We start from the raw sequence: 17,479 nt of genomic DNA, 5'->3' as shown, positions 1-17,479 counted from the left end.
AAGGATGCTGATACTTACGATCTTGATGAATCACAAGATTCCAAAGAGACAGGGCGCATTTCTTCACTGTGTGAGTAAACATTTGAATGTCTATGTGGCTATTTCGGCTAGCTTTTTTATTCGAATGTTGAATATACCAACAAATGTGTTTCAGATTACATTTGCACAGCAGTTGGCATGTTTAGACGAAAGTAAAATAAATTTCTAGGTATGGAAAAGGGTTAATTTTTGTCACATGGTTACAAGTCCTTTTAGGTGGTATTTAGCAGAGAACCAAACAGTCGATTTATCTGTAAAATTCTTTGTCTTGTAATCTCCTTTAGAATACATAATAGTTCAGATTGAAGCTTGACTTGGGTCTCCTCCGCAGAGGCAAAACCCCCGGGCTGCAACTTATATTCCTCATATCTTCCCAGAGCACCTGAAGATCTGCTTTTTTCATCGAAGTTCATGATGTCCAACATAATTTTCATGCAGAATAATAGTCAGGTAAATTTCGTACTAAAGCTCCTGTCGGTCATTGTGCTGGAAATAGAGAATGTAGTTGAACAATAAACAAAACTGTGAACATTTTTTTGGCGGTAAAGAAATTGAAAATGGCTTTGAAAAAACAATAATTTTACAGAATTCTTTTTCGTAATTTTTCTGTAGGCATGCGGTACTGATTGGAAAACTATACCGCTTATGTGCACACGTTTTTGTGATTGGTCTATTTCGATCGTCAAGTGGGTATATGCTTTCCAGCTTGTTCTTTTGGAATCTTATTCTGACGTTTTATTCTCCGAGGGGCATTAGACGAAAAAGCTTTGAGCATGCTGTAAAATATTAGCTTTTCTCAGAGTCATTTTCAGATTGAACTGTATAAACTTACATTCTTTTCATATATACTCTACTTTACTGTTCGAATCAATGGACTCTAAGGGCAAAATGGAGTAGTTGCAAGCTATTGAGCTTTTGACACGGTCACCCTCACAGCCCCAGGAACTTTAACGGTAATAAAGATTTGGATATGGTGTTACTAGACCAAATGAACATACAGTTCAACAATCAGATCAATGGAAGGCCTAGATCCCTTACGACTGGAGAAAAGATGGCAAAAAGGTATAGCCTGTTTAAAGGAAGCTTAAATCTTGAAATTCCTAGTGATATCCTGGTTACAAATGATCTGAAATACCCTTCTTTTAACAGGGATTGAACTTGTCTCCCATATATATTCTTGTAGCATTTGTATGGCAAGGGTTGTATCACCTAGATTCTATTTGCAAAGTAACTGAGGGTACAGTGTTTAGAAATTGCTGACATTATCGCCTCATAAGTTCAAAAAGGGAAATCCCCTTCTAGTCTTACAGGCACTAACCTCCGAAGAATCCTGATACCATCTAATTTCCTCTGTTTGGATAATGTAAATGGGATATTGATACGTTTTATAATCGTCCTTTAACAATTAAAACTGCCTCCTGCATACCAATTTGAGTAGAAGGTTAAAAACAGAAACTGCAAACTTCTTTCCGTCATTCATCTCAGATTTCCAAGTTAGTTTGAAACTTATTTTGAATAGAAAAAACAAATACGTCGTAATATCCTTGTTAATCTAAGATCATATTAACAATAGAGGTACTAACGATACTGCCTTGGGTCTAAATACATCTTACATAGAATGCCTATTACAAAACAGTACTTTAAATTTAGAAATGAAACTATTCTAGTTAATGCAAAAGATGAAGACACATTTACAAGATTTGTACAGTTTCAGTCACAGTTTTCATTTACAGACGATTATCTGCTGTGAAAAGTACACGGACAAACATGAAAAAGCGACACAAAACGAAGGTTAAACCCAAGCAGCTTCGTTCTTGACAATGTGGCACAAAAGGTATCTATTCATAACTGAATAAAAGGCGAAGGATTGTAAAGCTGCTACGTAAATACAGCTTCTATCCTTTCATTAACAGGGCCTCCGACGAAAAAGGGGGGGCAAGGGACAATGCTTCCCTACTTTTATACAAATTAAAAAAGCTTTTTTCAAAATCTTTTGTTATTGGTGTTAAATCTTCTCTAGCCCCCCCCCCCCTTTCCAGCCTGTGTCGAAGCCCATGATTAACCATAGGCAGTATTTACAAATTCCACTTCTTAATGCATTACTATATTCCGCGAATCAGAAATTCAAATATACCATAAGAAGTGTTTAAGGGGTTTAACGAACAGTCGGTTGAGGTGGAGAGTTTGGGTCACTACTCGAATTTGTTCGAGGTAATATTTGCGCTATTCTGCAAAACACTTAGATGAACTCTTCATTCTTAAAGAAATTACATCATCCCAGTGACCTTACTATGAATAGTAAGGAAATCAATGGGCTTTAATCGATAAAAAACTGTTTGTCTAAGGATTAATTCAATAAAAGGCAACAGTGTGCAATATGTGTCGTCCAATCTTTTCTTCAAAAGCTTGTAATATTTCATCGAGATTGTGTTCCATATCATCCAATTCTTCAAGCTAAAACAAATGAAGATAAAATAGTGAGTAAGAAAGGTCATGATTGCAGGTACAGTAAGATAAACGGTGTGATAAAAAAAGCTTTTCTAAAGTAAAACTGGAGGTATGAATTTTTCCAGGTCGATATTTTAACAAAATGCCTTGCCAGAATGAGCTGACATTTCAACAGCCTTGCACCGCCTGACTTTATGACGTACTTTCAGAAAATTAAACATGGTAAAGCAACTCGTGGAAACGAACACAGTTTATTGCTTCCAAAAGTGAGATCTAAAGCAGGACGGAAAACGTTTGCCTTCCAGGGTGCAAAAATATTCAATAAAATCCGAAAGGAACACAAAACATCAATTCTAAAATTCAAGAGCTTCTGCAAGGACTTTGTAAAACATATTGTGAATATATTTTTGAAACATATTTAGACTATTTTAGAACATCTAGGTTAACAGGTCCTTGGTTGATGGCAGCAAAAATATTGCTGAACAAGTTTACCTGTCTATGGTTTAATTATTATTCATTATTATTATTATGAAATCTTAGAATGATGATCGACAGTGCAATACTAAGTTTGAAGGTCTTGTAATTAGAAAAACATTCGAAAGAAATATCACCGGTCAAGAGCCCATTTTACCAACCACGAAAGTGTCAACTTAGAACATCATAATTCATAATCTTGCCATGGCATAATGAAAAAAACAAGGGTTGATTTAAATATACCGAGGTGCAAAAGGGTATGGGCATATTTATATCCCATTAAAAAAGAGCTCCGACTGTTTTGACGTTTTTGAAAAAATTTCAAGAATCCGACTGTTTTGGGATCATTTCTAAAGGTACATATAGGACTTGCAATGTCAAAGGTTTTTCCAGAGGGTTCTTGTCTAAAGGAGTATATTGATAGTCAATTTGGTTGGCAGTCCCTAGCAATCTATCTTTTAAGATTTAGAATATGGATAATATTTATTTAGAGCGTGCTATACCGGTGCAAAAGGGGTGTCTGGTGGAAATAGAGTCTTTAGGAGACAATGCTCTTTTCCAACAAAAGCCTTACGATTTATCGGGTTCAGATAGATTATATGTGATCTTAGATGCTTAGGTTGTACTTTGTGATAAATTAACGGAAAAAATAGCAGCTCAAAAAGCACTTACTATTTCACAGAGCTCGACGATTTGTCCTGCTCCAATTGTAGCCTCTTCATGATTATCAGCTATTTCAATGTTGATAATATGGACTGGAGTAAAAGAATGCTGCTCTCTCTTTGACATATCTGTGGATTGAATAAATAAATGTTATCAGAAAGGTGGGCTCAACAGAAAATTAGATCTCACATTAATTCTCTTCTTGAATTAATATTGGAATGAATATGCCAATACATAAGAGAAAAAGCGAAAAATGTTTCTCTTTCAATATGTGGCTTATAAACAAAGGTTGCAAAAGATACAGCTACTCAATAGCTAACGTTTTATAACGAACAGAATAAAGTTTTTCAAGGATTTCCTACTGTAACTTAACCTTTCAGACAACACACCCTACGTATATAGAGCATTTTGCAGTTTTTTTGTAAACTAGGAACTTCCTTATTAACTTAACACTAGGCGTCTTATAGCATGCACTTATGTGACCAAGTTCACAACTTTTATTCTCTATATTTAAACATACGTCAACCCTTTTCTTTAACAGAAAAAAGTATCTTTTTCCTGTCGGAGATATGGGTTTCTATTTTGAAAAATTGATTTGTAACGAAGGAATAATAAAAGCCCAAACAGCCATCAAGGAAGACAATACGGATGATCATACAAAGATATTTTCTATCAGCCGTGATGTAAAAAGGAAAAGGTTTTTGTAGAATTAGATGAATAGGAAGTAAGAGAATATTAGATGGTACAAGCAAAGGATACCCATCGATTTGGGAGAAGGGCGAATTGTAACACGCAATCACTAGATCTGTCAGTAATTGAAGCACCATGTCTAAGAATTGTATCCCCCACCCGGCAAAAGCCTCGGTTGGGGAGTGTTTTCCAGACAGCATTTAAGGATATGGAAAATAGTGGAAATTTTGGAAGCATATGGATGCAGTTTAGCCTGACACTGCTCCGATATTAGGTAGTCAGATAGTTACACGTTTAAAAAAGGCGTACCTAATTATGATTCATAATACCAGTAAGAAATTCTGAAGAGAATTTCAAATGGTTATCAGTTAACTTGATGCGCAAAGAAAGCAATTGTGGAATATAACCGATTTGAAAATTTGTATGAGTAATCGAAATGAAGTGACCGACAGAGATATCATTACTATGAAGACAGATTTAGCTATTGTTGGGATGAGCGAATGAAAGTATCCTGTATCATACACATCAAGATGGCGTCAAAATGCATGTGCATTTTACTGGACAATTATCGCGCATGCTCTGTCCCGTTATTAAGTAGGACAACGAGAGCTTTCAAACAGAAATGAGTTATTATCTGGAATGACGTCATAGCCAAATGCAAGTGACTCTCAACAAGACAAGTGCCATATATAACACCATAAATGTATTCTCAAATCAAAACAGTAGCGACTACGTCCAAGATTCTTTGTAGGAAATCTTTCCACAAAACCAAACAAACAAGGCAAAAATTCATACTTTATTGTAGAAAAAGACACGACGAAAAGCTTGATCCAAAACTGGCAAGCTTTCATGTCTTATGGAAACATTTGGGCGAAAAATACAGGACCACGGCTAATTTACATAATTCATTGCTACATTGATTGACACAGAGATTTTAAATGCTGCCATTAAAACATTTTAAAACATAAGGAAATTTGGTGAATATATATACAGTGTGCTTGAAAAGTTACAGCTCAATATCGCACATGGGCAAGTTAACGATCATGGGCAAGTTCACTAAATGATTTTTGAGATGCAAATGCATCTAATGTCTTCAAGGAACAATTTTATAGATCGAAAAATCAATGGCCTTTATAAGAATCCTTTCATCATCAGAAAATTTCAATAACATTTGATACACAGAAGATAATTGTCGAATCTCTGTCACGACAACCAGGTCATTGATATAGCCTTTTTCCAGACCTGCCATGAATTTGTTTTGAGTTCATAGTAAGCGAAAGAATATCTTGTGTGGTAGAACTAGCGACATAAAACCAAATAGGCTTTATGATGTTAGTTAAACGCTAATCTATTTCGTATAATTCACAAAGTGCCTTTTTCAACTGAAATTCGATTCTATATCCAACAAAGAGATAGTCGAACCTCAATAAGCTGATTGCCTGGAAAGCATTTTAAATTATTGTCTCAGTGATCACGTCTCCCAGATAAAAAGCACGTGTAGAAGGAGGGATATAAAAGTTTACACCCCAAGAAAAAACCTTTATGTGCCTTATCACCAAGGGTTGGCCCAGCTCCAGTCAAATGCGACTAGATTTGGACAGGATTCACCTCCTAGCAGCCATTACGAGTTACATTCACTCTTCAATTTTCAAAAGATCTTTTTCTAGATTAACCCCATATACTTATCGGGGAGACGAACAAGAAAAAGTTTTTACACGAGTGAGGCGAAATTCCGTAGTGGAGGCAAAGAGCATGCGCACGGAACGAAGCTATTATCACTCTTGTTATCTGAGGGTTGCCACACTGATTGAATGACTTTGGCTCGCTCGTCTCCCCAACAAATACCAGATTCTAAAATAGTCATTTACAGGTGACCCAACCTGCTTCTTTTCTCGCTTGGTTGCCTTGATAAACTACCAACAAATGCTAATTATTTTAACCTAATATCCATTAAATGGTTCGCAATTCAAAGCACTCGAAAATAATATGAATAAACATGATAAGGAAACCAAACAACCAAGAGAAATGATAAAAATATTATTAAGAATATATTATAAAGAATATTCAAACAGGGATAGTCCCGGAACCATCAATAAAACAATATCTCTGGTGGGTACGAATTTGTAACACTTGAACAAATTTTTACTGAGAAACAAAATACCTCAACTTTATCTTATCTAAACAGGGAAGGTTTTTTGTTAAACACGGTGGCACTAAATGAAACAGCCACAGGTCACAACGGCTTTGAAATATTGAATCAATTGCTGAAATATTGAGCTGGTTTTGGATTTGATAGACCTTATAACTTTCATTATATGAATGGGCTCAGTTATCCTTACGTTACCTTGCCCTGTTGGCAAAATTTAAAAATGCAAGGAAGTTGTAAACTCTGCGCCAGGGCACTGTACCTTGCACTGTACCGTGTATCTACTACGCTTAGTTATTACACATTCATAATATCCGAAAAATGTTATTAAATTTTGCAGGATATTTTGCTTATTGTTCTACTTTCTCAGCCGTTGATTTCTGTCCAAACATCTATAGAATCGATACTTTAAATCGATTTTCTAAAATATTTTGTAACAACAAGCAATCATGCGACATTTCAAAGTATGCGAGCCACATATCCAGAAACAATAAAATTTAAACCATAAGCCTAAACTGTGTTATGGTTTGGTAAATCGGTAAGATAAGACTATAATATCGACAGGCTTTTCAGTTCAGAAGCAAAATAAATTGCTGACGTTGACGTTCTTTTGAAAAGGCAGCTCGTTTTGATAATCACATAAATGAAAGTTCTTTCCTCCCGTACTTTTCTGTTTTATTGGACCATAAACTTGCACTTAAATACAGAAAATCCTCGCAAATAAGAACCTTTGTTTGCAAGAGCCCGCAGGCTGTCATATTTAGTTCGATCACTGTGTACAATAAACCTATTTAAGTATGAAAACTCACGAGGCTATTAGTAAAACCCTTGCACTTTCATTGAACCATCTGTTTTCACTACGATTCTACCCCTATTGCCAGTTATTACAAATCAAATCAAAATTATAATATACATTTTAAATAAGATCCTTAAGTGACAACTCTGGTCCTGATTTTTCCATATGCAACTTTGAAACAAGGAAAAGAGCAGTATTAAGATCTAAGGCACTATGTCCCACCGCATATCGATGGCCATTTAAATTTCCCATTGGTTGGACTATACAATAGACCTATTGTTAAAAATGGCTTTGAAAAAAGCAAACATTTTGAGTTATACTAAAGCTTATCGTCTGACACTCTTCAGAGTATAAAACGTCAGAACATAGACCAAAACACTAAGCTAGGAAATATATATACCCAGTTGTGGATCGAAATCGACCAATTAGAAACGCGAGCACATGACTGTTGAGGTTGCCCCATCAGTGCCGCTTGCCTATTGAAAATGTTACCTAGGTAGGAACAAACTCTTCTTTCTACACAAAAGCTGTTTTTTCATGCTTATGTAGATAGATTCCAAAAGTGCTAGATGAAACGACGATCGGGCTCAATCAACAATGTTTTCCCAAATATAGATGCGCTATAGGGCCTATCGTTAACTCTGCATGGTTGACTGACGGGACATGGTGCCCTTATGGAGGGAGGTTCTTCTTTGCGGGAATTGACTGTATAACGACCATTGTACCAGTCCATTTTTAATGGGACTTTTTAGAGATGAAAAGATTGTCTAGCGATATTATTCATCAAACCACTCTGATTCGGAGAATTCCAAGGTCAACTGATGAAATTCGTTTTCCCAAAAGACCGATCTTAAAATGGCTATATTGCAATGGAACATGAAAACAATTTTGGGTTTGTCCACAGAAATTCAATATGGGCGTGCCGTATTTAAAAAAGGCTGTGAATTTGTCAACATTTAATTTTTAATTATAAAGGAAATCATTTAGAGTAATGGCTTTAAAATTTGTCGTATCAGCCAGTTACTCTTACTTACTAACGTAAAATGAAGCTTTTCCATTTGGCTATTGTCTGTAATTGTTTGTAATCATCCTGACAGGACTCTATAGGGTTCATTAATACAGCAGATTACGTCACATATATCGAACTGGATATAAATCCAGCTCAATATATGCACTATGCACTATAATCGCGTACATCCTTCCCGGTAGAGATGGAATCTGGCTAAGATCGTGCTTCCGCTAGTAAGATAAGAAGAGTCAGTACTTCTTGCAATCAGAATATCGTTACAACAAGAATATAAACACAGCAACAAAGACACAACCAAACACACCCAGCAGAACCAAAGCAAATGTCGAGTACAAAGAGTAGGAAAAACAGGAATAAGAAGGTAAATAAGTTCTCTGGAGGAGAAACATCATGAAACTCTTTCAGCCATTAACAACTGACGTGAAGAAGAGTCCTTGTGTAAGACAATGGTGGAAGAAAACAGTTTTGAATCAAACCTGGTTGAAAGTTGTTTGTAAGGAATTTCACTAGCTATCGCCTGACGGTCTAGAAATGAAAGAAAAATCTGATTGGAGAAGAGGGTGGGGGATTCTTTATAAAGATCATTGTCTTCCTTGATGGCAGTTGAGCCTCGGCAACGGCATATTTCACGACAGCAGAACCTGAAAAAGAGAAAACTAGCCTTCAATAACTTGATCATAAACACGTTCTTCGCAAGTAACTACAATATCGAATTCGTCTGGACAGTCTTGATATCTCTCTGGTCTTTTCTTTATTCTTCTGTTTCTGTCCAGCATGTGTAGAATTCCATTTTGGGTATATCTGAGTACTCTGAGTTAAGGAATATGCACGGAAAAGAGATGATTAAGATGAAAGGCTATAAGATAAACGTGTTGATAAGCAGATAAATAATTTAGGTAGCTACAAAGGAATATGGCTCTCCTTAAAAACAATGTAAAAAAGTCTAGTCAGCTATAAACTTTGAAGTCTCTAATATTCATGTAGCAACAGATGATATTAATTGCTACGTAATTTGAAGGTCTAGTAACTACAATCTCGGACAAAATTTGATAATGTCGTTAATAATTGTTACCTAATTTGAAAGCCTAGTATCTGCAATTTTTTTAAATTTTCTGCTTTACGTAAATTCTGTAAATTCGAACCCTCCCTCCAAATCAATGTTGGATTTGTAGTTCTATTATTTCGTTTAAAATCATGCGTTCAACATTTGATTTGGGGATGGAAAAAGGTATTTTTCAAAAGAAAGAAAAAGTATCAGCTTTTCTTGAAAAGTCTCAGCTATTTTTGTCCGGGATTGTAGATTCTCGTTGTAAATCGTATACCCCAAAGAATTCCACATCCTAAACATTTGTGTTCCCCTGACCTATTTGCATGGATTTCGATGGTATTTTGAAACAACCGTACATTGATTGAAAAAACATACAAATTATGCAAAATATAACTTGCTTCAATTAGAAAGACGAGAAAATACTATACGTAAAACTACAAACAATACACAAGCACAAGAAATAGCTGATTTACTTTACTACACAACGCATTAACGGGACCTGCACCCTGAGCATTTTCTAAATGCATTAACAATTTGTTAGAAGAATTAACATACAAATATGCAATCTACGTTATATACAGGCATTTCATGATCAAAACGTGTCGAAAAAATCAATGCTTTGTTCTGTTCACGTGAATCGACAATCTTTATTCGATGGTCCATGGACGTTGTGGCAAGAAAATAATTCATGAACAGTCAAGTAAATTCTGCAATAGATTGTTTTGAAATTCATCCCGCCAAAACTAAACAAGTTTAATACAGGACAAATTTGCATTGTTATGGCGCACATGGATCTTACACCAGTAACTTTTGTAACATCTCTACCAATGCAGGTCTTTTTTAGAGAATTCATCGAGGTATAAAATACATTGCCAAGCTTTCAAACAGGACCTTCGCTATACCTGAAACCACACTAGGAAAAAATTCCATTGCAAAAAGAGAGGTTTTTTGCAATCTAGGGAAGCTCTGTCGGCAATTGTTCATACTTGTTGGCAAATGACGGATGGTTCACTAACTTCGTCGACAAATGGGACCTTAAAACCCCCCTTTAGCACAATAGCGTTGGCCTAGAGTCACAAGTGTCCTAATGAGTCAAAAGAAAAAAGTTAAATATGTACACTAAGTACTCATTGTGTAATAAAATGACATCGACCGTCAACGAAAGCTTGGGTTGCAAAATATTCGACAAGTGTTGTTTTCTGAGAAAGTGACAACCCAAGAAATCCGGGTTTTTTGGTTCCAGGATCCGGACAGGGAATAACGACAGCCATTAACATATTCAGATAAACTGAAGAATAATGTTTCTTTATACAACTGGCTCCTTGAATATTGAGCTCGTCAATAGGTCGAAACTTAATTCGTACATCAATGGCATCATAAATAGCAGGGCAGTTTCATGAAAACGTTCCATTCAAAAGAACTTTTAGGCATGATGGGTTCATGTCACAATTTCTTTACAATGGTAGTCATCATGAGATGACAATTACATCTAAATTTCCAAACTATTATTGGGAAGATAATCACCAAAAGAGTTGTTGTACAGCTACTCTGATTGGGTGCAATCCAGGGACACTTTTTTGCGCACAGGTGTAATTCTACTGAATCCAAATCAGTAACAGTAGAACCTTCAGGCCTGCAATTCTGAATCAAATGCTTATAAACTAAAGCTAATGTCATCAGTCATTTTAGCGAGTAAACTCCGTGTTGCCAAACTTTAGCCGGGCGTTGGACAAAATTCTGGTGGCGAATATGGCTACAGCAAACTGGTACATTCCATGACATCATTCACATAGAGTAATTTTATCAGAACAGTCTTTAAACTTAATAGCCAAACTGCACTTTAATTGCTCGTAAATGACAATCCCTCGACATTCATTCAAAGCTGTGAACTTTTGTTTTCCTGAGCAGATCATCCAATGTTTGCATTTACAAATGCTGGTTGAATCCAATATTTGCAATTCTAAAGCTTCGACACTGTGTAAGTCCTCTACTTCCTTTTGTTGCTTCTTTTGGAACACGTCAGTCAAGTGATGTAAATTACCCTTCTTGACGGATAGGTTTTTCCATTACTTAGCTGCAAAGATGTAAATTTGATTCCAAATGAGTTTGTGACAACCTGGCATCTGCCATCAGTGGGCTCAAAATTTGCATTTACCAGTTGTTTTGTACAAACATGTAGCCATTTTACATGGTTGTTTTATTTCATCTTGGATTAACTGAGGTCCTTTTTCACGACATAACTCGGGTCACCCGTTTTAAGTTTATGAATTTTCGTAGTTTCTTCCAAACACAGTACGTCTTAAACCCCATCTTTCAAACGTTTTGGTGAACAATAGGTTCTGAGGCACATTTACTGACGACAAAAACATTGAGAATTACTCCTGCATTGCCGTTTTGAAGACGTAACGATCGCCTACTTAAATTCCCACCAAGGGAATTTTCATGGTCATGGTGGCTTTACTGCAGTATTGGTGATGCATATTAATGCAGACTGAAAGTTTAGCAAGCATTCATTTTTTTACATAAGAAGACAGAAGAGCTGTATAAGCTCGCATGATCGAATTTTTCGTTCGGAAATCAAACATTCTATACGTTACTCTCATTTACCTATTAGGTACAATTCATCTATAGAAACGGGTCATAGCAAGAACTTCGAGACGTTTTTTACTGATATTAAAGTTGTTTTTACTAAGTCACACGACATTTTGGCAACCTTGACCCGAAGCTTAAACTACCTATAGTCTTAAAGGCATTCGACACAGGTAAAAGTGGCTTACAGCCACTCGATCACCAGCGGTTAGCCAATCAGATTGCGCACAGAGAAAAACATGTGAACAGTTTTCGCTTTTCTGCAAATCGGCGAAATTCTACAGCAGCGCACAGTGGTTTCACGTGAGCAATTTTTCAATTTCCTTCCTTCCGCGCGTGCTCTGATCAATTTGGCTTAGCTTAGCTTAAGTTATTTTCGGATACGCTGTACTTATGCATGTCAAATGCCTTTAACTCGCGATTTCAACGATTGTAGAGCGCGACTTTAAACTATTGTCGGCTTTCGAGGAGTGAAATAAAGGTAAAGTAGTGTCACTTAACGGTGACGGGTTCATTAAACCTTAAATAAAATATGTACACATCCAATCTCTAATGTAATAAATAGGACTGGATGTTAATATGTCATTAATAGAACCAGTGCTGTTTATTTATGTTCCTTCTATTTCGTGCGTATTGTTGTAATAGTAGCAGGGTAAGTCAGTTTCGAGTCTCATTAGGAGTTGCACGCTATGGACGGGGTTACCAACGAGTGAAATCTTTTTTTGACGAATTAAAAAACGGAAGATATATTAATTCCAAGCTTTTAATTTCAGAGCAAAGTTCTGCATAAACAAAGGTGCATTTTATCGCCAGAAATTATTGCCAGAAACATATTGCCAAAAAACATTTATATACAGTATTCTCTCCAACTAACGGACACTCTAAAAAGCGGACAGCTCTGATTAGCGGACAAATTTTATCCCCGATCGTTTTCTGGTCAAAGTCTAATAAAAACTTTCTAAAAAGCGGACACTTAATAAGCGGACACTCTAATTAACGGATAATATTTTTTGCACAAAATAGTCAATTTGGCCTTTTTTTGGCGGACATTACAAAATGTTAGGAGCCAGCCAACATAAAACTGACACGAATGAATATTTGTTCAAATATCTATTTCAAACACTTCGACTTTTGACAATCTAGTTGGTTTTTTACAGCTTTGAGCTTCTTTACAGCCCAGTTTACTAAGTTTTCTTGTGGTAAAGTGGTAAATTACTGGAATCTCAAGATCATAGCCATCTCCACGATTCAACCTCTTTTCAATAACTTTCTCCGATGGGGGGTTAGATGCTTCCGACAGAGGGGCTGTAGCCTTCCCCTGACGCCACCATTGATTAACCTTTTAAATACAAAACTCGGGTCTATTTTCAAATTTGGGACTTATATTGCAAAACTTTCCAAAAGGCGGTCATTTCCAATTAGCGGACACCTTGCTCGCGCCCCGACGGTGTCCGCTAATTGGAGAGAATACTGTCTGTAATCGAGGTGCAGATTCCTCTTGCAAATAGCGTACGAGATTTTACACCAAGACAAACGGATTTTTAAGGATTCGTAAATAAGACAATAGTATTTTTACTATAGGTGTACGATATTTCCACGGAGTAACTTGTCTCTCGGATGTAATGCTACATTCATACTACGAAATCTTGAAATGGTATAATAGTGTCAACAAACTGCACGTTTGCGTGACGCTATACAGCCCTTAAATGCATGGAATTTTTCTTAGCTTCCAGGGTCCCTGAAAACTGGGAATAAAGTAAGCCAGCGAAAACTATAGGTTGACTTGCAGACACTATAGAGCAGTACCCTAGCTTCAATTTCTGCCAAGTGATCGGCCTTATGTTCAGTAAATACAAGCTTTTACAAGAAAATGCTTGCATATCGAAGGTCAATGAAGTCAAAAGACCAAGGTCACACAACTTGGCAGGTTGTCAGACAGGTGTCGAGAAGACAAGTTGTATTTTGACATAGAGACACTAACTCTTCAGAAAGGGGAGTTTGTAGATGGGATCAGTAGTGTAGTGCTACCAAAATAACAAAGGGGCTCTTGCACATAATGTTGCTAAAAACAAAAGTAGAAATTGGTTATAATTTGGCATTATCAAACCAAAACTTGGCACTACACCCCTGGACGGGATAGACATTCGTGAGCAGTGTAGATAATCATTTTGACAATGAAGGGTCTGGGTAATGAAGGAGATAAAGCTTCACAAGTTGGACTAATAGGTACCGCGACCTCCCTTGGGTTTTTGCATGCTTAGCCCCTCTTCCCCAAAACATTTTTAGTTGCTCCAAATGCTCCAGTCATTGCAGATACACTTAATGGCGTCTAAAAACAATTCTAATTGTTCGCATTCACCCTCAAACTCGTTAAGCAGATTAAAGACAGAAACATATCCCTTTTTGGATAGTCCCAGGCTCTGTGCATGCCAAAAACATTTTACAACGGTAAAAAGGATGAGAGACTTTTGAGTATGGTTGTGAAGAATTGAAACTTTTTGAAGAAATTCTATTTTTAGAATTCAAAATTTTATGCCAAACAGCCAATCAATATTTACAAAATTCAATTTGTTCCATTTCCCAAACATTTTAATCCATTAAAAATTGTAGCAGCTTAATATTCAATCAATCAATGGAGAATCATTACCATTAAAAGGAGTTGATTCCTTACATTTGTGTTTTTCTGCCTACTGATGAACAATTCAATTTTGTTCAAATTCAAAGATCAAGTTTGGAGACAGCCACCAATTGAAATAATTCTTGCAGGCTGTTATTATTTTTTTGGACTCCATTACCCATTACCTAGGCATTCCCAGCTCTTAACCTGATTCTCATTTCTTATATTTTCTAATTTGGCATCCTAGTGGTCGTCTCGAGCTGGTACATGTCTGCCCACTGTGGCAAGAGGCAACAGTGTTGTGTTATCTTTTATACTACAGGTACGAGCCAAAATTACAGTACTTCATGGTAGTTTCATGCTTGAGGAACTTCATATGTTATTTTCTAAAGCTTTCTTCTAAAAAATCCCTACATGTGAAGTTTCCAAACCAAACACACTGTTAGAACCTATTCACAACTGGGTTATTTTCTTGTCATCAGATTGCAAAGCATCTCTTTGGTTTGTAGGGCAAACTGCTAATTCAAATAGTTTTAACATCAATAAAAGTTTAAACAACACAGTTTAAACCTTTGTGATTAAAATATCAACTTTATATCCCCTACCTTTCAAATTCATAAAAATATGCACTCAAGTGTTCCACAATAGGTTCGTGGTAACATAGTTCCATGTTTGTAGTTCCAACTTAGAATGAATGACAGTTATCAAATCCAAAATTGATATGAAGTCCCATTATAAAAGTTTATTGAATTGAAATCATGTAGCCAATACATCCCAATGAAAGGCTTTCCTTGACTTTGAGCCCAAATACATTTAAATCCAGGTATATTTTAATGCAAAGTTGAAATACTTGAGGAAGTTTCCAGTTTTCTAACCAGAGATCTCTCAGAAAAAAACTTCAGGTTTTTGACTCCTCCATCTCTTGATTCACTGTGTTGAGCTTTTCTCCCTGCATCTCACTGGACAACCAATAAATGATCATTGTCTCTGGGAAGCTGAAATCCAGCTGCAAGAATACTGTTACTTTGCCAGCTTTAAGATTCCTTCATTTTCCTGGCTATAAATATAGTTTAATGGGTGCAAGATCTTTTCTTGCAGTAAAACCTTTGTCTGCGCTTGTTTGTCTTGAACGACTCTACTGAAGTAGCACTTTATTTACAATTAATTTAAAATTATTAGTCACTTTTATAAAACATTACAAGTAATAATTTTTTAATGTTTTATATATTATTCATTAATAATATACATTAAAATTGCTAAATGTTCCAAAAACATGTATACCATAAACATTTAAGTACCAGAAAAGGCAATAGAAGCCCATTTAATAAGAAAAGTGTATTATTATTAGCTTATTGTTTTACAAAAGAGACAAGACTGGCATTTTCAAAAAAATTAATCAACATGAAGATTATAATTTCCTAGGGCAATGCTAGAATGAAGAAAAACACGTCCTGAACTATGAGATAATAGACATGGGCAAAGAAGATTGATAAGGTGTTTCCAAAACTATAAGATTTAAATCAACAATAAAACTTAAATCAATGATGAGAATCATGACTGTTCTTGAGGAAAATACTTCACCCACCCCTTCATATTCTATATTGCTTTAGGTTTTTACATTGAAACTATAGCAAGTTAGACGGTTGAAACCACAATTAAAAAGATTTATGAAAGATTAATAAATTGGAAGGAACACCTTGTTTCCGAAGAACAATACATGCTACACAACTGGGGGACATCTATGGACATGACATAACTTCAACCGTTTGAAAATGACATACACATTAATGTTTATGAAAAAAGTCTTTCTTAAAAAAGTAACACAACCATTGTTAGATAATACCCAGGGACCTTTGAAACAAGGGGAGCTATGAGGCTACAACTCCACTAATAATTTGTCAAACTTTATCATATAAATTGTCCTAGTAACAGGGCATTGAATTGGAAGCAACAGATCGCTCTCTTGCCAATCAGCCATTGTCATAAATTTCACTTTAACAGAACAATAACCCTTTCACAAAAATTTAATTGTATTAAAGATTTTCAAAAAATTACATGATATCCATTTTCATTCAAATCAACAGTAACTGACAAATTACTTCAAGCTTAGGCGGAGTCCATGGAATGATCAATCTAGATTCTGAAAAAAGTTCTGTTAATAAATCATAAAAACAGTTTTGCGACTAAAAGCAGTTACCTACTTTCCAAGCATAAGTGCTTATCAAAAGTGTCACTCCGTTTATTTTTTCTGCTCGGAAGTGCAATTAAATCAAAATTTGTTCAAGTTAGGCCAGCAACGGGTGGTCAACATTCAGGCCTAAAAGTAAACAAAAGGGTTGCACGCCGAGTTTCAGACAAATTTCAAACCTGAAACTGAAAAACAGAAATAAGGATACAAGTATGCATCTTTTTTATATAGTTCCTTATACATTTCATCGTAAGTTGTTGTCCCGAACGTATAAACATTTGGCTTGTCGGGAGCTGGTCCGGGAAGCTTAACGTAAGTTCCCGTACCAAATGATTGCACCTGGAAGCCACGCTTTCTGTGAAGTGAAACAACTTTAATTAAGATTCATGGCAGAAGAAACAATAAATATAATAACCAATGTATTAAATAGAAACTGAATATAACAAAATCAGTTGCCCACAAAATCAGTTGTCAAAAATCAACCTCATTGCGCTGTGTGCTTCCATACTGCGGTTCTGGTTGCTGGAACAAACAACGGCAATTTTCAAGTCTTTTCTTCGCTGCATATTACCTGTTGCGTCAGATTGGACCATGTAAGTGTTACAGATCTATTTCCAATAAAATTTAGGCATATAAAGAAAGTAATACGACGGTTAAATGTTTCTTTTGTCGTCTAAAGGTAACCTAAACTCCCTTTCAAGGCTTACAGAAATCTTCAACAAAAATTTGGTAACGACATCCATTGCATTATGGG

General features: G+C 35.9%; 1 protein-coding gene across 1 annotated transcript; it reads right to left on the bottom strand.

The window, feature by feature from the left end:
- Nucleotides 1-1,485: 1,485 nt before the first annotated feature.
- LOC148957977 (RNA polymerase II subunit A C-terminal domain phosphatase SSU72-like) lies at nt 1,486-17,444 on the bottom strand. Its single transcript, XM_089113909.1, has 5 exons — nt 17,209-17,444; nt 16,934-17,080; nt 8,945-9,084; nt 3,634-3,752; nt 1,486-2,493 (listed from the first exon to the last, which is right to left on the bottom strand). Exons 1-5 carry the CDS (start codon nt 17,316-17,318, stop codon nt 2,392-2,394), a joined length of 618 nt encoding a protein of 205 aa, XP_088970035.1. The 5' UTR covers nt 17,319-17,444; the 3' UTR covers nt 1,486-2,391.
- Between the last annotated feature and the right edge of the window lie 35 nt (nt 17,445-17,479).

The sequence above is a fragment of the Rhopilema esculentum genome, chromosome 19 (assembly GCF_057945365.1).
Source record: "Rhopilema esculentum isolate cy_ngs chromosome 19, ASM5794536v1, whole genome shotgun sequence".
Taxonomy (NCBI): Eukaryota; Metazoa; Cnidaria; class Scyphozoa; order Rhizostomeae; family Rhizostomatidae; genus Rhopilema; species Rhopilema esculentum.
This window is presented reverse-complemented; position numbering and strand designations above follow the sequence as displayed.

Excerpts from the sequence above, each read along its gene's own strand:
- LOC148957977 (XM_089113909.1), bottom strand. The coding sequence starts at position 17,318 with ATGGTCCAATCTGACGCAACAGGTAATATGCAGCGAAGAAAAGACTTG. Across the intron at positions 9,085-16,933 it reads TATAAAAAAGATGCATACTT|ATATACCCAAAATGGAATTC; the intron begins GTATCCTTATTT and ends CAGAGTACTCAG. Across the intron at positions 2,494-3,633 it reads TCGTCGAGCTCTGTGAAATA|CTTGAAGAATTGGATGATAT; the intron begins GTAAGTGCTTTT and ends CATTTGTTTTAG.